The sequence below is a fragment of the Corvus cornix genome, chromosome 13, assembly GCF_000738735.6.
Source record: "Corvus cornix cornix isolate S_Up_H32 chromosome 13, ASM73873v5, whole genome shotgun sequence".
Taxonomy (NCBI): domain Eukaryota; kingdom Metazoa; phylum Chordata; class Aves; order Passeriformes; family Corvidae; genus Corvus; species Corvus cornix.
The window spans coordinates 7,896,228-7,917,566 of NC_046343.1; the positions used below are offsets into that span (position 1 = coordinate 7,896,228).

The 21,339-nt window shown below is 40.1% G+C and overlaps 1 protein-coding gene across 1 annotated transcript; it reads left to right on the forward strand.

Moving 5' to 3' along the window:
* Nucleotides 1–3,951: 3,951 nt before the first annotated feature.
* Nucleotides 3,952–20,966, forward strand: GFPT2 (glutamine-fructose-6-phosphate transaminase 2). Its single transcript, XM_039559818.1, has 19 exons — nt 3,952–4,055; nt 8,620–8,727; nt 9,346–9,444; nt 10,130–10,255; nt 10,821–10,879; nt 11,387–11,521; nt 12,938–12,999; nt 14,186–14,265; nt 14,545–14,662; nt 15,321–15,484; nt 16,024–16,119; nt 16,225–16,322; nt 16,657–16,777; nt 16,948–17,105; nt 17,243–17,357; nt 17,958–18,085; nt 18,732–18,899; nt 19,337–19,498; nt 20,106–20,966. The coding sequence occupies exons 1-19, from the start codon at nt 4,049–4,051 to the stop codon at nt 20,148–20,150; spliced, it is 2,049 nt and encodes a 682-aa protein (XP_039415752.1). The 5' UTR covers nt 3,952–4,048; the 3' UTR covers nt 20,151–20,966.
* The last annotated feature ends 373 nt before the right edge of the window (nt 20,967–21,339 follow it).

The following is a 21,339-nucleotide window of genomic DNA, read 5'->3' on the forward strand; positions in this document are numbered from 1 at the left end:
GCTGTCTTCACTTCAAAGGCATTGCTGACTGTTTTCCAAACTCGCTGTGGAGCTGAAATGGATGCAGAGGGTGTCCTGAAGCGCAGCCTGACCTTCTTCACATGACAGCAAGGTCAGCACTTCGTTTTTGTTTTTTCTGTTGGTGAAATTCAGCTTCACTGGAGTGACTCCTGGTTAACAGCAGTCATCGTTAGCAGACTGGGAAGAAATCAGAGAGATCCAGACCAAGCTGTCAGCCCAAATATTCTTGAGAGCCCTGGTAGGGAATAGTACTGTCCCATTTAGTTAAAATGAAAGTGATGCTGATGAGAATGTTCAGAATTTTTCCACATTTTAAATATTTTTATTTGGAGTAATAAATAAAAATTGCAGAAGTGCAGCAGCCTAGTTGAGGGGAATGATGATTTTTAATGTACAGTGGCTGCTTTTAGGCTCTCAACTTCCACATTTTGAAGCAAGAGAAACTCTAAATATATAATATATAATTATATGTAATATATAAAAATATTATATAAATTCAAATGATTGATTGTTATTGTTAATACACGAACCTGTGCTGTGTATTCTAGTACAAATATAGAGACAGGCTATTAGTTCTCAGAAAATGTTGTAGCCACTCAACCAGCAGTCCAAAAAGGGCAATTTAAAAGGGGTTTTATAACCCAGCCATAATCATGCAAGTGCTGGAGTGGGAAGGGACTGCCATTTGGTCACCCCATGTCCTTCACACCACACACAGGTCACTCAGTGGTGACTTACAGGACAGGGTCTATTCCAGTGGTGTCACCAGTAAAAGGGCCACAAACCAGCCTCTGTGGCCTGGTCCATTGCATAACTGCTCCTCCTAATTTTTTCCTGATATTTATCACACTTCTTCCTTCTTGCACTTCACATCCACTGCTTTTTTCCTGCCCCTGTTTACTAATGAGAGCGGTTTGGTTCTTTCACTTCCTGGGACAAGGAACTTACTAAACTCCTCACCAGGAAATTCAGTCCCCGTGGGTGTCAAGGAACAGAACAAGGTATTCAGATGTGTATCTGTACCTCTTGAGTATGCAAATGCATTTTGAAATATCTGTCCTTAAAAGCAGCTGATGGCTGCTTTTCAGGGCAGATCATAAATGCTGTGAGAACTAGGACCTGTATTAGGCTCAGAGGGAGCCTAAAAATAAATCCCTCCTCTTTCCAGCCACACGCTCAATGATTTTCATTGCCCCTCACCTTTCCCTATTGGTGCTCCAGGCAAATTCCTCATTACCTGACACTAAAACAATGATAGAGTGATCTCCATCCTGTACCCTACTGTTTCCTACTTCTATTTTTCATCACTTGTGTGAAGACAGAAAAAAAAGAGAAAGATGTAGCTGGGCAAAAATTCCTCATCCTTTGGGTGTCACTTCAGATTCATGTTCAAACTTTACTGGGAAGCTGAACCAGCTGACCTCCCTGTTGCTTGTCAGTTGCCTGTCTCTTATGGCAGGAAAATTGTAACCTTCAATTTACAAACTCTATCAAAACTGCTCTGTTTTGTTTTGGTTTTTTTAATGGTCTCATGAGAAGAGCACTCTTCCAGAGTATGGCAGAATTTCTGGATTCTTACGATGTTGAATACAATAGGTGATACTTTCAAATATTTTGGCTTTTAGAGTTTATGAAGCTGTGAGATGGGATCAATTCGATCATCTCATCTGAGTGCTGTAAAATGTGTCCTTCAAGCCAAACAAACCCACCAGTAAAAAGAATTAGTGTACTCTCTAATGCACTTCCAAAAAGTCATGTAAAAGCCAAATGGCATCAGACAAATGTGTCTGGGAAGTGTTGACTGATAAGTTACCAAGGTGACACAGTAACCGCTAATTAATGCAGTTCTTACTAGCAGTTGAATCTCATTTTGTTTAGTTTTCTCCCCGGGAATGTCACATGGAAACATGAAATGTCTTGCATGAGTGGAATTTTGGGCCCTAACTCGTGATCTTTGGCAATTAGTATTGCAGTGATGTTAAAAAAAAACAAGGGTTTTTTCCTACTGACTGCATCACTCATTAGTTAAAATGCTCCACAAGGAAGAAATAAAAAGTTTACCTTTATTGTATATAATTTAATATAAATAGCAGTGCTACTTAATATGCAGAGCTTCAATTAGGAATGTCCCCCTCCACTCTGGCTGGCCTGGGGGAAGCAAGATCAGAGATTACTTTAGAGGAGGAGCAGTTACCCAAACAGACAAGAAAAACTGGAATGGAGTGTCAAAATGACTTGCCTGATGTCACGATGTCACGTTGCAGGTCAGTGACAGAGCCGGGACTGCAACGCTGCAAATCATGGCCCTGTTTGGTCTTATTCTGGGAGACTGGGGGAAGGAAATACTGGTTTTTAAGGAGTATGGTGTGCATAGCTGTTTCACACATTAAGTAAAAAATACACTTAATGTATTCCTTACATAAATTAATTTAAAAGAGAATTTAAACACCTTAAATTTTATGACCTGGAAATATTTTAAACATAGTTTTTTACCTTAAAATTGAGACAAAGTTTCTCTTTCTTAAAGTGGCACAAAAAGGGTTTTTTTGTAATTGAAATGTTAATGTTCCAATCTTTATCCTTCATTCAACTTCTCCATCAAGATGAAAAGTGACAAAGTTTGAGGGAATCACTAATTTAGATTTAAAATTATCTGCAAAAACAGATGCAAGAGGAAAAGAGCCATTAAAGTCTAGCTTAAATAAGACACCTCACACTTGAATTTCAAGAACTCTATGAGATAACTAGGATCATGTCTATAAAATACTTTGGTACTTTGTAATAAGGAAGAAGAAACTATTTCGTGAAACTTTGTGTATTTTTAAAAGTCATGTTTGTTCGAATAATGGCTTAAGCTGCTCTGTGAATGCTGTCAGTCCAAGTGTGCTGCAAGGCGCTCGCTTTAAAAGCCACCATTCATTCCTTTTGGTTAGAGGAGGCACTCTGAGATAAGAGATGAGTTTCTTTAAAAGAAGATAAAGCTCGAGACACTGCATGGGCCATGTCTGCAGACCTGACCCTGCGCCAGGGGCCATGGCCTTCCTCCTTCTTGCAGTGCCTGCCCCCAGGAGAGAGCCTGGACCAGGAGGCAGCAGCTGGACAAGGCTCCTGGAGCGGTTTCTTTCTTGCCAAGTACATGGAGGAGACCACGGGCTGAGCAGGATTTTAGGCTCTCCCTCAGGTGAGCCTGGTGACCACGTTCAGCCGAGCACGGGGCAGGAGCTCCCCGTCCTGCCTGTGCGGACACAGGTGGCTGCTGAGCGTGTCTGTAAATTCTTGTGGCTGGAGGACGGGGGATCCCTTCCCCTGCCCAGCTCCAAGAGGGGCTGCTCTGACAGGACGGACTTCTTTGCTGCCTGTCCTGCTCCTTCATGGCACTGTGAGGTGGAAAACCAGAATCAGGGCACAAAAAACTCCTTGTGCCGCCCATGGTCACACAGCCAGGTCTCTCTGGGGTTCGTGTCACCCCGGAAATCCCTGAGTTGGACTGAGTCACCAGACCTGAGGAGGACACGGGATTCATCCTGTCTTGACATGACTAGAGGATGTAGCCTAGAGCTGTGCCAGAGAAGGTTCAGGTTGGACATCACGTAGAATTTTTCCATGGAAAGGGATGCCAAGCATTGGAACGGACTGCCGGGGGGGGGGGGGGGGTAGGGTGGAGGGGGGGGTGGTGGAGTCCCGATCCCTGGAGGTGTTCAAGAAATGATTGGACGTGTCAGTTAGTGCTCTGTTCGACCAGGTGTGATCGGTCAAAAGCTGGACTCGGTGATCTGGGAGGTCTTTTCCAAGCTTAGTAACTCCGTAACTCCGTGACTGCCCGTGAGCGGAGCTCGGCCGGGCCGGGCAGGGCAGGGCGGGAGTGGCCGCGGCCCCACCGAGCTCTGCCCCTGCGGGGGCCCGGGCAGGGGGCGGGGGAGGCAGGGCCGGCCCGGCCCTATAACCGGAGCTATAAGAGCCGCAGGCGGCGGGGCCGCGCCGGCGACAGCCGCGTTTGCAGGAGCGGGAGGGACCGTGCGCTGCCACCATGTGCGGTGAGTGCCGGAGCCGCGGGCAGAGCGGGCCGAGCTTCGACAGGGGCCGCTTTGTCCCGAGCCCAGCGCTGTCGGGGCCGCGGGTTCGCTCGGGACTGGCCCCGCTGTGTCCATTTGGGGGATGGGAAGGACAGGGAGCGCCTGGCAGGTGAAGGTGAGGCCCCTCGGCCCGCCCGTTCTCCCAAGGAGCGGCGATCGCTGTTCCGCTCCTCTCTCCCCGAGCCCCCCGTGCCTGGCGGCGCGTCCCCGGCTCTTGGGATGGAAATCGCCCCGTTCCCACCGCCCGGCTGCTCCAGGGGTGCCCGGGGTGCGTGGTTAACCTCTGCTCCCGGTCCCGCTGCCTCTGATGCACGGGAGGCGTTGGGCTCTGTCTTTCCTAATCCGGGACTAGGGGTTGATTAATCGTGATTCACTTCCCAAGAGCAGCGATAAGGGAGAGTTTGTGGCTTTCAAACAAAGGCAGTGAAGGAGCTTAATTCTTAGCTGTTTTGAGTTTATTCACGTCATTGTACCTAATAAAGATGAGATGGTAAAGATAATTCCTACACTGTGTATACAGTTGCTTAGATATGCTTTGGATCAGATTGAAATCAAAGTGTGGGTTCAGAAGCTGCTAATGCAGTTGTATTTAGTTAAGGAGGAAAGTTTAGTGAAACTTCGCCTATCTGTCCCTGACAGATCTTCTCAGGTCTGGTGAAAGTAGAAAAATTTGCACTTGTACTTCTTAGTCGTCATCAACAAAACCTCTTTTGTGGGATGCAGACTGAAAGTGAATTGAGTTACTGCTCCTAAAATTGAACTTTTGGAATTAGGTATCTTTTCCTTGCCTCCACATCCTTTTTAATTGTAACCTCAGACAGAGCAAGGAGCTGAGGAATCCTCTTTCGCTTGAAACACGAGGTGATATTGTTTCAACTCCTATTGTTTGAGCTCCTACGTGACAGATCACTATCAGTGAGACAAACTCGGTGTCTTCTAAACAAAACCCCTTCAGGTGAGAGACCTGGCCCAGTGCCTGATACATCCTAAAGTGTTCCCACTGAGTGAGACAGGTAATGGTAATATCAGAAACTTTGTGTGTCTGGGCTGTGTATTGATTGGGAAATGAAGATGTTAACAGTGTTCAAGGAGTTCAGTGAAACGTCCGATTTGGGGTGGAGTAAGTGACTCAGTATGAAATGGCAAAGAGCAGCAGTTCACGAAGGGTAAGTAAGAGCAGAGCTAGTTTTTTTCCCATCAGCATTTAGAGACCTTTTATATTACATCCCTTTTCATGAAAGATATCCTCCAGCCTGCTATGCTGATCTCTGTAGGGAGTGTAGGAGTTCTTGAGACTGCAACCAGCAGTTTCTAAATTACTTTTTTGTTGTTGTTTTATTTTTTCATATCTTTCCAGGTTTAAGTGCTGATAATACACCCTATTGTGTTTTCTTTGGCTTCAGGTAGCATGTGAAGATTTATAGCCGTTTTATTATGTTTTGAAAATACATAGGTCATAAATAGTGCTATAAACATGCTCCTAAGGAAGCAAAGTTGAGATGTTATCATTCTTACATGTAAGAAGACAGCATAGCAAAAGTATTAAAGCAAAAGTATTCAGGGTTTAAAAAACAGTCAAGATGTAAATTGATGATCTACCCATTTTAAATCAAAGTTATTTTCATCAGGATATGAAGTTGAGACTCTCTCAAAGCTAAGTTTCTGGCATCAACAATGTGCTTACCCCAAGAGAGGCATCATTTTATTTTTCAAAAAATAAATAATTTTGTTCAAACTTAAAGTATAGGCTGCCCCCTTCTTGATTTTGGTGAAGTCATGCAATTGCAGGAGTTCTTGTGGAATTTTCCCACTAAAAATACTCAAGTTACTTTTCCTCTTCTTGACGCTCTGCTTGTAATCCTGAAAGGGGAAGCTCTAAAGGCATGTAAAGGGAGAGCCTTGCTTTCAGTGTCTGCACGTGATTGAAGCTGGTTTTAGTAACTTTTTTACAACCTTCTGTTTCTGTTTTTAGTATCTGCTTCTAAAGGTAAGCCATATGTGATTGACCTAGTTCATCCTTCTAAGCAAACTGTAATTATGGAAAGTTATAAACTGGATTTAACATTCAGATCAAGAGGCCAGTGTCCTAGTAAAACACTTACTGGGTGCTTTTCCTGGATTTTATGTTTTTGAGTCTTCTTAGGGAAGCAAGATCTGGAAACGGCATCTAATACCTTGGGGAGGGCATCATAAAGTAACTTGTTAGCCTCACAAAACTCTTATCATAAGTATGATTCAACTGAGATTCAGTCATACTGGTGTGTGTCCAGAAAGAATTAAGTTACAAGGAGTCTTTATCAGAAGTTGTTTCTACACGACTTGAGTAATGTGCTTTAAATCTGGCCAAAATGATGACAGAGGAGGGAAAAAATATGTGAGTGGATAAATTATGAAACAGAAACGTACTAGAGAAAGTGTTACTCTCAGTGCTTAGAGTAAGATTTATTTCCCTTAACTGAAAGAGTTTATAACATGTCCTTTGAAGTCAGGCTGCTGCAATTGTTTTCATTTTAAATGGCCTCTGGTGACTTCTGCATCTTCTAATGCACGTGTGTGGAAGTGCAGCTACAATTCCCTGGAAACAAGGATCTTTTTAACAATTGCAGCACAATGGTAGCATTGTAAGGACGGTCCCAGAGGAAGGTTCTTCCTGGAGCTCTGTGTAGTGAAAGATGCCACATGGAACATACAAGGATGTTGAGGCTTAAATTCCTTTTGAAATTTGGCCTAGAAAGTAGAGCTGGATCTGGAATGAGGTGTGTGGCAATGTTTTGGAATGATGTTGAGAAATTTGTACTGAAGAAATTGAAGAATGCTGCTCTTGAGGTTGGTGATTAGTGCCAGAGAACGGTAAATATCTATCTGGAAAAATGATCAACAGGCTCTCAATCTGAAGTGACTGCTTATAACAAGAGGCATTATTTTTCAAAGCATCCATGAAGAACAGTATTAAGCAGTTCAAATTCCCAAATTCCTCCTTAAATGCAACTATTGTCTTAATGTCTCTGTTAATGTTGGATGCACTAGAAATAATTAGGCTGAGCTCCTCATAAATCTCACTTCTGAAGCAGAAAAGTATTATCCACCCTTTAATCCTTCCAAAACATTCAGAGGCAAATGCAATACTCTCTTTGTCTCACTGTCAAATCAACAGTTTTAATAGCTTATAAACCAGTGGAGTAACCAAATTCACAGCAATATTTATAAGGGAGATTTATTGGTGTATCATTATAACAGCTTCTTCACTATGGCCATTTACAGTTCAAAAGCCTTAATTGAGGGGGAAGAGGGTGTTAAATTTCAAACAAAGGCTTTCTCTATCTAAAACACTCATCTGAACTGCTTATCTGTTGAGCTCTTAAAGTCTGGCTTTTTTCTAACTGTAGTCTCCAGTCCTGACTTGTTGCTTGGAGAAACTGTTGAAACAGTGAAATTAGTTGTTTCTGTTTTACTGGGATACAGATTTGCAAGAGTTAATAAGAGGGCCTAATGTATCCATATAAATATCAGAATCCCAGGGAGAGCAGTAGGCAGAGAAAAGGAATGGCTGTGTTTTCCTTTGCAGGTGACTCTTTTATTACACCTTTTCTAAAGATAAAACAACATCCTCAACATCCTTCTAACAAGAAAATGCCAGTGTACTTTTGCTTTCCAGAAAAAAAAAAAAAATAGGGTGGAGAACCAAGCCCCAAACTAAAAAAGCCTCTTCTTGGTTGATGACTGGTCTATTCAAGAGAAGAGGGATCAGACTCTCAGGCTCTTCTCAGGCTCGACTGTTTGCCGAGTAGGCAGGGAGTGAGTTCACGGCTCTCCTTGCGATGCCCCTGGAGGAGCTGACACGGGGCAGGCACAGGGCTCTTGTGTGCCTGGCTGGGTTTGGCAGGCGGGATTGTGCTGAGGCAGCACAGGGGGGAGTGCTTGTGTTTTGGGTGACCCTGTTTTGTACCTTCTGTTTCTTTCCTTTGTTGGCCTACCCTGTTGACTTCTGCCCTTTCCTCATGTTTTCTTCTCCATTCTTTTTCTGCTGGAGTGACTGTTGTATACAGGATTAAGCTGGAGCCTTTCAGAAATAGATGCTGTGCCTTGTACCTACCCATGGGTATTTAAGGCCATGACTTGGATTACAAAAGTCTCCTTGTGTTAGTACTGGTGAATATATTCCTTCTTTGAATGTCTGGATATGAAATAGATCACAATGTTCCCATTTTCAGCTGTGGTTTTCATGAAAAGTAGAATTTTTTTAACCTCTCCTAACTGTTTAACTCTTGGTGGGTAACATGAGGAGAGTGAAACTTGACAGTAGAGTTTGTGCTGAAATGAGGCTTCTGAGTCCTTTACTGTATTTGAATTCTTTCAATTTAAAAATGCATTAGGAGGAATTGCACTAAATGGGAGGTTGGGTGCCCCTAGGATTTCTCCCTGATACTACTTTTAAAGAGTTTTAAATTGAGACTGGAGTGATGAAATTTTTTTTTAAAAGCCTTTGCTTCTTTTCCCCCCTCCTTCCTCTTTTCTCTTTAAACAGGAATTTTTGCTTATCTAAACTACAGAGTGCCTCGCACTAGGAAGGAAATATATGAAACCCTGATAAAAGGATTACAGAGACTGGAATACAGAGGATATGACTCTGCAGGTATGTTAACGAACTCAACAAATTAATTTTAGCAAACAATAGTTCGTTCCATTACTTTTTTGGGTGCTTTCAGTGTCTGGCGTCTTGGATTTTTCTTTCTTTATTCTACAGATTAACAGATCAGAACTAATTAGCTTGGTTCTTGGAGTGCTACAGCTTTCCTCAGGACTTAAAACTGGGTGTTTAGCTTTGTAATTAGGTGGTTGAGGTTAGTACACATAAGCAAAACAAACAGGGTGTGGAAGAAGATCTCTATATAGGGCCATGTAGTTTGTGCCTCAGCCTTTTTTGTGCATGTGAATCCCAGTGAAGGATGGGGAAGATTAAATTTGTCTTAAATTTGAGTTGGCTCATTTCATCAGGCAAGGTATTTCAGTCTGTTGCCAACCACAATTTGAGATGGCTCATGTATGTTTTAATCTGTGCAATGGATATAGACTTGAGGTAGTTTCATCTGAACATGCACAGGTCTAGGAACAGACTTCAAATATATCCCTTTAAAGGGTAATTTAAAAATACTCATTTCAGTGGTGTGAGCCTGTATTTTCTCAGCCTTTTCCTTATTCTAGTGTATTTCATGCTTTAAATAACACTTAATGACTATGTCCTGTGCTGTAGGAGTCGCAATTGATGGAAATAATAATGAAGATAAAGAAAGATTCATCAAACTAGTTAAAAAAAGAGGAAAAGTAAAGGCCCTGGAAGAAGAGCTGTACAGTAAGTGTTAAAAATGACCCCTTTACTTTGGCCTCCCAGTCAGATACCATCTGCATCTCAGCAGAAAGTCAGACCATAAAATTGCAGTTACGATTTTGTGTCAGCAATAACTGCACTGGGGACTCCAAGCAGCTGAATTTTTTGTGCCCCTCAAATCTGCGCTCAAAAAGCAAGCTGACCTTCAGATATAGCACTGTGAAATTGTCAGTTTATACTCCCTTCTTTTGGTTGCTCCTTTGTTCCAAAGCTGGGTGTCTTTGGTGCTTTACTCATGAGATTTCTGTGCTGCATGGCTGAAACATGCACTCTGACAGAATTTACAACCATTTAAGCAGCTGGCTGTCATCACAATCTGCTTTATGCAGTGCTTCCATCTGTGAAAAGCTGAAGTTGTGTTTTAATACATTTACATTATAATTTGTAGTAATGGGGTCTGTTAGCCTGGCTGTTAGTATTGGCTAAAAACGCTCAAGTCTTGGCAAGCAAGGATTTAATCACAGTAGCTTGGACTTTTGGAAGTATAATGTCAAGAAAGCAAATGGTTTAAAAAAAAGCCAGAAGATAGCTTTTAGAGTTTTGCCTGTAGGAATTCTCTTTGTGTTTTACTAATTGTGTGTGCGTGTGAGAGAGAGAGAGAGAGAGAGGCAACATTAATTATTCAGTAAACTGATTTTCTCCTGTATAGAACAAGATGACCTGGATTCAAAAACAGATTTTGAAACACATTTTGGAATTGCTCATACTCGCTGGGCGACCCACGGAGTACCAAGCGCAATAAACAGTCACCCTCAGAGATCAGATAAAAGGAATGGTATGTAATCTCTGGAGCACTCAAACCACATGGATCTGAAATGATTCAATCCACAGAGCACATAGGTTCTCACTATTGTTATGATATCTATTTTTTGTACTAGGGCTAAGCTGTTGCCATTCTATTTAGCTTAAACATGTATAAAACAGCCTCTTCTCAGGCTAAAGTAACACTAAAAATTAATGAGATCTGTTCTCTGAAAATTGCATGTTAATTGAAGTACAACATTCTTGTTTTGAAAGGTGAGACTGAAAATAGAAATGTGTCAATATTGCCTGGGCCAGAAAAGGGAGATTTCAAATCATTCTTTACTTGAGATTGCTTGGTGCTCTTCTACTGGGTGTTGTTTAGAACTCTCTTCATTTGGAACTGCCTTTGTATGCTTTTAGAATTTGTAAGCTTCTGCTTTCTGCTGTCCATATTGTGATAAACTGTAGGTCTGAAAGCTATAGCTACAGTTTCAAGTGTACTTCTAAGCTTTTTTCCCCTTGTAATTTTGTGTTCTGAATTAAATATCTTAATTTTTCATTGCTCATGACTACATACACCTATTTTTTTCTCTTAGAATTTGTTGTCATCCATAATGGAATCATCACAAACTATAAGGACCTGAGAAAATTTCTGGTGAGTTTGTGGCAACTTGATTCTAAAACTAGAACATTAATACTCCTCCAAAGTACCATCTGATCTTTCATGACTTCGATGGAACTTGAATTCAAGTTTCTTGATATCATAAATAAGCTGTGTGAAAGAGTCTGCCTAATAAAGATGCTCAGGAGCTAGTACATGCAATATGTTCCTGTAATCCTAAATGCAAAGTATTTATGAGTAGAGTAGCAGTTTGTGCTGAAATTCTTTGAGAGGGTATGTGGAGTGGGCTCTCTCCTGTCTCTTGGGGCTTGACAGATGCTAAGCAAGTCTTACTACGTGTCTTATTACAGTATTTCCCAAAGATTATCTATGGCACAATAAGTCCTTGTATTTTATCTGTAGTGATTTGTATCCACTGGTCCAATGTAGTGCTCCGAGCTGTCTGACTCTGCAGTTTCTGGTGGGAGGCAGCTGAGAGGCCCTTCAGCATTTCTGGCCTGAGGATGGACACAATTTTTACCCTTCTATATGGTATTTCAGGAGAGCAAAGGCTATGAATTTGAATCTGAAACGGATACAGAAACAATCCCCAAATTGATCAAATACATGTATGACAACAGAGAAAGTGAAGACACCAGCTTTTCAGCCTTGGTAGAGAGAGTTATTCAACAGTTGGTAAGTGGGAAATTACTTTTTTTCCTGTACCACAGTATAAGCTACGTGTGGGGTTCCTTAGCATTCTGCCTTATGCATTAAGATCCTCTGCAGGAGTTCTTAGAAGGTGCTGCAAATAACACTTTTAGGCTTCTAAACAATGCTTAATAGACCAAGAAATGATATTAAAATTTTGGGGACTTTAAAGGCTTTTCACTGTTAAATCTTTAAATTGCAGTAGCAGTGGGTTTTGTTTGTGGAATTTTTTGTTTTGTCTTGGTTTGGTTTTTTTAGCAAGAAGTTAATGCAGCTTTTTAATGAAGCAGTTTAATTTAAAAAAAAAGTAATAGGAGCCTCTGGGGGTTAAAGTCTCTCATAAATGGCAGTGTGTTCTTAAAGGTTATTCTGATCGTGTTGAAACACTGCTGTGATTCAAGTTTGGCCAATGCCTTGGCTCTCCTATTTGGAAATAGATCTAAGAAGCTGGACTAGTTTCCAAACTGCGAAGTGGGAATCTACTGTTACTCAGTATGTGAATGCTTAAAAACTTTGATAGATGCATTGCAAACTTGGAGAAAGCTGGCTTTGTTTCCTCCCCCAGTCTCCGGGCAGATGTTTTCCCTCCCCTTCCTGCAGTTTCTTACACTCTTTTCACCTCCCCGTCTCCTCTTTAAAGCAGCTCTGTAGGATTCCTTGGAGCAGGGCTGGAATCCACACGAAGTCAAGCCCTTTGTGGGTCAAGAGGGAACAGCAGTGCAGGCCCAGAGCTGAGGGGAAGGGAGGCTTCACCTGACCCAGAACAGGGGCAGAGTGCTCTCAGTGGAGCCCTGTGAGAGGAGGGAATGTCACCATCTCTGTCCCGCTTGCAGGGTTGGGGGACCTTGGCTCCTGCTTTGGGAATCCTCCTCCAGGATTTTGCCAGCTCTGTTAGTACTATAGAGTTATTTTTTTGGGTTTTTTTATGGTGTTATGGATTTTTTGTGTGTTTTGTTTTTGAAATACATTAATGAGAATTTGCTGCTTGAACTAGAAATAGTAACTCCAGGTTTTTAGTTGAAACTGAATGGTAATGCTCTACATGCAAATTCTGATTGAAGGTCTGACTGAAAGTAAATGTCTAACACTCTTCATGTTGATTATGAGTAACATCTCTGACATTTTCATAACCTTTGCATTAGAAGTTATTGTTTTTATTTATAAAGAAAGGCTAAGTGCTCGCTTCCTGATCTTTCAGCTGTTGCACTGTTAATGTGCAGGTCAGCTTGTTCTGCTCCACAGCCAATTCCTTTAAAGGTGCAGTTTGCCCTCCAGGATGAGATTCCTGATAGCAGTTCCTTCAGTGCCTCTTCAGAGAGGGGCCCCAGTTTAATGAGATGCAACTATTTGAGATAAGTTGTTTAGGATCTTTTTTTTCTCCTCTGTGTTCATGGTTTCCAGGAAGGTGCTTTTGCATTGGTTTTCAAGAGCATCCATTACCCAGGTGAAGCTGTTGCTACCAGGTTAGTAAAAGTCCATTTTATACATAATGCATGCTTTTTATTAGGTAAAAAAAAAAGCCAGCATCTCTTAAAGATACTAAAATATTGATGTTTAAAGTGCTTAATTAACCAAAACTCAGTGAGTCAATAAAGAATCTCAGTGTATCTAGTGTTTCTAAATTTGTATTAAGAGTGTGCTAACATTTTTCCTATATCAAAAAGGGGAGAGGGAAGGGATATTACTCAGTTTTAATTCCCATTGAGTAAAGACTGAGGTAAGTATATTCATGTTGGCTAAAAGACGATCATAGTAACAGGTTATACAAATAGAGTTCTATAGCTGTCATAGCATTTATGGTGTCTTTCTGTGTAAGTTCTACTTTTATTTATGACTTGGAAAACAGCTTTCAGGAAATGTAAAGATATTAACATAGCAAGTGACGTAGCAGTGGAAATAAAGACTCTTTTATGTTACAACCCAAAAGCCCATTGCTTCTGTGGTCTAAAATAAGACTACATTGAAATTGTGAAAAAGCCAGCTGTACCATCACTCCAACTGGAGAACATCTTCTGAAATGAACTATTCTATATGTGGTTCAGGTTTGGGTTTTTAGGGCTGAGGGATTTAAGAGAAGCTAATCTTGTAATCTGAGTGTGACTTGTTCTTTTATTCCTATGATTTTTTTTTAATAAGGTCTTCAGTGTGACATGTAACCCATATAGTTAAAAAATGGTCTTAATATTCTACAGTTTCAGAGGTGCAGTAGTGATGGTTGATGTTTCTGAGTTTGAAAGGCTAAAGAGTGTAACAGTATTTCAATTCTAAAGAGCACGGGAGTTTATCGTTGTCTCACTTTAGAGGAAAAGTAAACTTACATTTCAAATTGGAGCCTGTACTAAGCTGTTTTCTGATTACTGGAAAGAAAACAGCTGGTTCATATACAATTTCCTATACCTGGATGTAGTTTATGGGTAAAGAATCACCAACGCACATGGTACTTACTCATATAATAATATTTGGTGAATCTTGCAGAAGAACCAAGTTTATATAACACCTGACATGTAATGGCCTTAGGATCGTGGTTGAAGGAGGCTCTTCCTGTTTAGGAAGCTAGATGGGATATTGTCTTTTCAGCTTCACAGATGTCCTGTAACCTCTTTGTATGCACATTTTTCTTTATAAACTTGAGTGTTTTGCTTTTTGTAGGAGAGGCAGTCCTTTGCTCATTGGGGTTAGGAGCAAGTACAAACTCTCAACTGAACAGATTCCTGTTTTGTATAGAACATGTAAGTTGATAAATCAAAATACATATTTTTAAGAACTAAAATTACTGTTACTTTATGATGAGAAATTAGGTTAATTGGTTCTTGTACCATAAAACTACCAGCTGATGCCAGAAATAGCTTCTTGGCTGAGGATATTTTTATACTACTGAATGTGTAGTTCATGTAAAAGTCCCATACCCCAAACTATTTCTGTAACTGTGATACCCAAACCTGTATAGTCTGTAATCTTAACTTGAACAGAACTGGTTTTGCATTTAGAATGTCTCATTTCTTTAATAGGCAACATTGAGAATGTGAAGAACATCTGCAATTCCCGAATGAAAAGACTGGACAGCTCAACCTGCCTTCATGCTGTTGGGGATAAGGCAGTAGAATTCTTCTTTGCTTCAGATGCAAGGTAGTAAAAGTACTTCAACTTTTCTGAAAATACTAAAAGTGAGCTCTGAAAATCTTATGCTGTCTTGTGGCTTTCTGAAAGAAGAGCTTTTAATCCAGGTAACATCAGAAAGCCCCCAGGCTCAGATGCTCAAAAAATGTTTGCAGTTCAAATGCTGCTGACAAACCTTCAGAAGTGCAGTATCTGCCAGTTGCTGACCCCTACGTGAAATACATCCAGTGTAGGAAAGTAATTTGGGTACAAATGGACACTTAACAGCTGAGCATTTGGGCAGACTATAGGTTAGTCAGGGTCATGATGTCTTTAATTCAGGTATCAGAGGAGTAAAATAGCGGTGCAGTTCCAAGCTTGGCAGGAACCTGGACATCAGGCACACATTTATCTGGAAACAAGAGCGTGACCTTAGCAGGATCCATCAGGGACCCTGGGAGGCCACTTCAGAGCAGCAGTGGTTCCTGAGCCTCCTGCTGTGGGTTGCTGTGAGAGTGCAGAAGGAGCAGCAGATGGAGCCATTGCCTTTAGGATGGCTCTGTCTGTAGTTAGGTCTGAAAGGAAGAGAGAAGCAAGGCTGGAAATGCTCTTGTGGCATATTTATTTGCTTTGCTGTTACCAACTCTGACGCGTCAGGTTTGTCTTGCTTCTGTTTTTTTCTCTGTAGTGCTATCATTGAGCACACCAACAGAGTGATCTTCTTAGAAGATGATGACATTGCAGCAGTAACTGATGGGAAACTCTCAATTCACCGTCTGGAGCGTTCAGCTAGTGATGATCCTTCCCGGGCCATCCAGACCTTGCAGATGGAATTGCAGCAAATCATGAAGGGTGGGTTGAAACATCTGTAAATGAGTATCACCAAAGATGGACAGTTACTGTTTATGCAGTAGATGAGGCAGAAAACTGCTAATTGGTTGTGAAAATTACTTTTTATTCAGGCTGTTTGTACTGGGGGATGACAATTCCAAGTTTTGAGACTAAGTGAGAATGGACAGTCTGGGACCCTATCTATTTTAGCCTTGGAAAAGTCATAGATACTTCTATTCATTTCAGTATTTAGTGAAAATATAATAATGTTAGCATGTTGTCGTTGTTGGCAAAGTTTTACTGTAAATTAATAATTGAAGTGGAACAGAGCAGTTTCCTTATGAAGGAATTTATTTACCTTGTCAGTGCTGGGAGATGGAACCAACCAACCAGAGTGAACTATCCATCCTTCCTTTCGTCTTGCCTGTTCTAAGCTTTTGTTTAAGCTAACACAGTCAAGTTAGCTTGTTACCACAGGTCATCTTAGAAGTTCTCTTTGTAACTGGAATAGACTTAAAATAACAAAGCTAAGCATTGCCATGTCATGTTTTTGTAAATAGGTAACTTCAGTGCCTTCATGCAAAAGGAAATCTTTGAACAACCAGAATCAGTTGTCAACACAATGAGAGGCAGGGTGAACTTTGAGAGCAGCACAGGTAACTGAGAACAGCCCTTCAAACTGCACTAAGTTTGAAATTTGTAAACATGCTATCTAGAAAATTAAACACACTATCGATATATGTGTATTTATTTGTTTGCAGTTCTGCTGGGGGGGCTGAAGGATCACTTGAAGGAAATCAGAAGATGCCGAAGACTGATCATTATTGGCTGTGGGACCAGTTACCACGCTGCAGTGGCTGTATGTTCCCAGCCTTGGTTGAAATGCACATATAACTGGGATTTCAGACAACAGCTCTTCATCTGCTTTTTCTTCCATCTCAAACTCTGTCTTTCATTGAGGGGTCTCACTGTTTTATTTAGTTTTCCTTAGTGCTACATTCTTTATTAATGCTCCAATGACATTACCTACCATGCTAGAAGCTAACTTTTTCCACCTTGGTTTTTAAAGCTCTGGTGAGCTCTAATTACCAGCTCTTCTATTAAGAATCCATTTAGATTTTCTCTGACTTGTAAAATGTCCAAATGTTAGCAGGTGGCAATATTAACAAATACTGTGTGCTGCTTGAATACAGACTCGACAAGTCCTGGAAGAATTAACTGAATTACCAGTGATGGTGGAACTTGCCAGTGACTTCCTGGATAGAAATACACCTGTATTCAGGGATGACGTGTGCTTTTTTATAAGCCAGTCAGGTGAGCTGCATTTGCTGTTGAGTGAGTGCTGTAAGATTGCTTTCCATTGCACTTTGCATCGTGTAAGTGTGGATACAGTTATTTAGAACACACTTGTGTAGAATTTCATGCTTTTCAGGAATCATTATTATCCTCTGCCAACCTGAAGTCAAGATGTGAATGTTTTCCAGGTGAAACTGCAGATACACTCATGGCCTTGAGGTACTGTAAAGAACGTCGTGCTCTGACAGTTGGCATCACAAACACAGTTGGAAGTTCTATATCCAGGGAGACTGACTGTGGTGTGCACATCAATGCAGGACCTGAGATAGGTGTGGCAAGCACAAAGGTAATTGCTGTTCAGTGTTTGACTTTCATCCTTCAGCCCTGTGGAATACAATTAAAATTTTAATTGCAGCACTTCAAACTGAGATCATATTCACTCTCTGCAGAATTAGCTGCTAAATGTTTTTATTTTGTCTGCAGGCTTATACCAGCCAATTCGTGTCTCTTGTAATGTTTGGCCTAATGATGTCTGAAGACAGAATTTCCTTGCAGAAAAGGAGACAGGAAATCATAACTGGACTAAAATCATTGCCAGGTATATTGATATTTTGGGTTTGAGGAGGTGTAGGGGATGTTGGCAGTGTAAAATACTACTCAGGGATATTTCTTTCTCATTTAAGTTTCACTCTCCCCCTCATACTGAAAGGCAGACAATATGAGAAAAATGGACTGTTAATTTCTGCACTATTTGCCAATTTTACAAGCGCCCTTCCAAGAAACTTGGCAGGAAGATTGGAATTTTCATGGGTTGGGTTTTCTAATTACAATAAGGTAGTTTTGTATGAGAAATATTACTTGATCTCCTAAATTCATGGTTAGAAATTTTTTAAGCCTCCCACTTTAAATCAGGATGGATAAAAGGAAACTAATTCAAAGTGACTTTCAAATGGATGTTTCACAACTTCCTTTAGAAATTCAAATGGGATGTATGAGCACTGCTTAAACCAATAGTTGCTTTAAATTTATTACTGTAAGGCTGGAGAAAATATCCTTAAACTGCAGTCAAAGTTGCTAAGTTAATGGTTGAATTGTATTAAGTGTATTTATTCTATTAGATAATTAGAACATTCTACTACAAGTGAACTATTTTTTCCAGTTAAAAAAAATTAATTTTTTTTTTTCTGTGCCTCAATAGAAATGATTAAAGAAGTCTTGTCCTTGGATGAGAAGATACATGATTTGGCTCTTGAACTGTACAAACAAAGATCATTGCTGGTTATGGGTCGTGGGTATAATTATGCCACTTGTCTGGAAGGAGCTTTGGTAGGAACTTCTCAATATTGTTTAATATTCTTGAAAAAGAGATTTTGTGGCTTCTGCAACATAGTTTATTTCTAATATTTCATTACAATTTAATTCTACTGCAGTAAAATTGCTATCTATAACTAGGAGCATTTAATTCAACACATACATAGGGTGAACCTGGATATGATATCAGTTTCCTGTTTCACATAATAAACACAGTGTTTAATGAGTGTTTAAAAACAAGAAACTAACAATTTAAGTTGCTGACCCATTTGAAAACAACATCAGAAAAACGCAATGTGCTGATGTTGAGAAGAGATGCTCATGCAGGAAACTCATGAATTATGTTATGAACGCTCTGGTAAAATGGACACATACCCATTTCTCAGAGGAGTTTGATGTGTTAAAGGTAGACTGCAGTAGCCAAGGTTGTGCTGGGTGTTTGGTTCCTAAAATTCCTGTTGGTCACTCCATGTGCATGGGCGAGCTCTGCTGCTGCCCACAGCCTGCTAGAAATCCCAGCAGACACCCGTGTGTTTTCACTACTACTTGATACTGGGTACATGTATTTAAGTAGCAGAGGTCCAGCCTTGGTGTTTTGCTTCTTGTGGCTGTCATTTCTCAGCTGATTTAGTAATAATTTGAGGCATTTCATTTTTTTTAGAAAATAAAAGAAATCACCTATATGCACTCGGAAGGTATCCTGGCTGGTGAGCTGAAACATGGGCCCTTAGCCCTAATAGATAAACAAATGCCTGTTATCATGGTGATAATGAAGGATCCTTGTTTCACCAAGTGCCAGAATGCTCTGCAACAGGTCACTGCTCGGCAGGTATGGTGTTTAACTAATTAACTTATACCATGTCACAGGAAAAGAGATTGTGCACACTGCATTGCTGCTGACTGTGCATCTGGAAAGGGACGTACTGCTGATTATTTTTAATTATTAAGTTGTAAATGAGATGATACATCTGCATTGCAGGTTGTTATTGCAGGTTAACATTAGCAGTGAAAACTGATTTCATATGGCTTGTTTGTTTGTTTTGGGGTTTTTCTGTTTTGAAGCAAATGGAATTAATATTAAAACTCTACAGGGTGAAAACATTCAAGTCTTACAATATAGTGAAAGTCAAGAGCCATTATGCAAGACTGGTATTGCCTTTGTTAGCTAATTGAGTGTCTTCAAAGACGTGTAGGCATGCTATGAACAATATTTCGAAGTAGTTCTAGGCTAGCTGTTCACTTAACAATGCAAAATTTTATTTTCAGGGTCGTCCAATCATTCTGTGCTCTAAAGAAGACACTGAAAGCTCAAAATTTGCCTACAAAACCATTGAGCTACCTCATACAGTTGACTGCCTTCAAGGAGTGTTGAGTGTCATTCCTCTTCAGTTGCTTTCATTCCACCTGGCTGTTCTCAGAGGATATGATGTAAGTGTTTTCTATATTTAACACTCCATTTAGTGCAGTTTTGAACTTCCTCCTACCAGTGTAAAGTGAGAGACCCAGTTATATGGCATATCTAAGAGATAGCTATGAAAATAGCTAGTGAAGTTCATAGTGAGTGTGGTTATAGAGGTGGCATTTCAGTGCCAATTCTTCAGTTTTGTATTTTTAAATTAGTATCCTTCTAAAAAAATTTTAAAGCTCTTTTGCTTAGTTTGATTAGTTAAGAGTGCAAATGGGACTTTTTCAGAGAACTCAGTCTTGAAATGTGATATTGTAGTTTAACTTAAAATAGGTCAGTGCTTTGCACAGCTTGGTTTGTTGATGTGTTGGTGTGTCAGTTTGATAGTGATGACTGCTTTGGAAAGGTACCCTGTGCAAAACAAATATGTATTTGTTAGGCGGGTTTTGGAAGCACAGATGAATTCAGCTGCGAGTCATTATCTGCAGATCTATAGCCTGTTGTGTGTGTTAATGTGTCTAGAATAAAGCAGAACTCATTAGGAAGTCTGAAAGAGCACACTAAATGAACTGTCAAATGCAGAATGTCAGTATTACTCTGTCATACTGAAAGTCTGTCTCTTCATTCTAGGTGGACTTTCCAAGAAATTTGGCCAAATCTGTTACTGTCGAATAACAGCCAAGAACAGCTGATGTGTTTGTCACCAGACCTCTGAGTTATACTTGTAGAATGTGTTGTTCTGAACTGATAGGTAAATGTTCTTTTTAAAGAGAATGACAGTGCTAACTGGAAAGTGTCAGATGGATTTATCTTGCAGCTTTAAAAGCTTTTGATGTGCCTTGTACCCAAGTGCTTTTGCTCATGGCAAATACTCCTCTAAGTTCTGAAATTGCCAAAGAAGATAAAAATTGTTTACACATGGTATACTGAATGAACTTTTTTACTGTGCAATATATATATATATATATACAGCTCTCTCCAGAGTAACTGTGAACATTTTTTTAGCCTACACTACATAACTAGTTTTAAAGATATAGTATTTATAAGTACAATTTGTATAGCTTTTTTTAAGTTATTTTTTTAGTACGTTGCTTATCTGTAACATTGGTAATGCTCAGACTGTAAATACTGAGCGTGTTGATACTTGTGTACAGGTGTTAGGGATTTTCCTTCTTCAGCCTCAAACTGGAAATTTGTTGTCCCCTCTTCTTTCCCAGCTTCCCTTCCCCCTTTGCATCTGTGTTTCATATTTAACCAGTCATTTACAAAGTTCTTCTGTGGCTGTTAATTCCCAGCTATGTTTTAAATGTCTGCTTCTTTCAACTGTTTTGAAAAGCCAGAACGACATTTGTTTTGTATGCCACCCCAGCTCTTATTTGCATAACATGTATAGTGCAACAGAATAAGGGAACTGGATGCCTTTCATTTGATATTTTTGTTTGAAGAGGGTACAATGAAATGACAATACAATTAAAAGATTATATAATTCTTCTTGTTTTGTGGTTTGGCTTTGTGTGTTTGGGTTTTTGTTTATTTTGTAGTTGTCTTTTTTTATTTTTTTTAAATTGATGACTTCTATCTCAGATCTGAATCAAGTCCTCTTTTAGTACCATATATGTTTGCAAAAGAACGCTTCGCTAGTTGCGAACCAACTTGCAGTAGGGGGGGCCTTATAAACCTGCAAAAAAATAAGGTAAATACACACAAGAAGTTCCCTGCTCATTTGTTTGGTTTTTATTTCCAAATGGCCAGAAAGCATAGTATTTAGTTTTTCTGCATTTTATTAACTAAATACTTCACTAGTAAAGCTTCCTTTATGATATTCCTCTGCAGGCTTGCTTATAAATTGAGGAGTTTGAATGTT

What these genes read in the sequence shown, in the direction of transcription:
- GFPT2 (XM_039559818.1), top strand. An exon ending in CCTGGAAGAAGAGCTGTACA is followed by an intron (nt 9,445 to 10,129) that starts GTAAGTGTTAAA and finishes TCTCCTGTATAG; the next exon opens with AACAAGATGACCTGGATTCA. An exon ending in GTTACCACGCTGCAGTGGCT is followed by an intron (nt 16,323 to 16,656) that starts GTATGTTCCCAG and finishes GCTTGAATACAG; the next exon opens with ACTCGACAAGTCCTGGAAGA.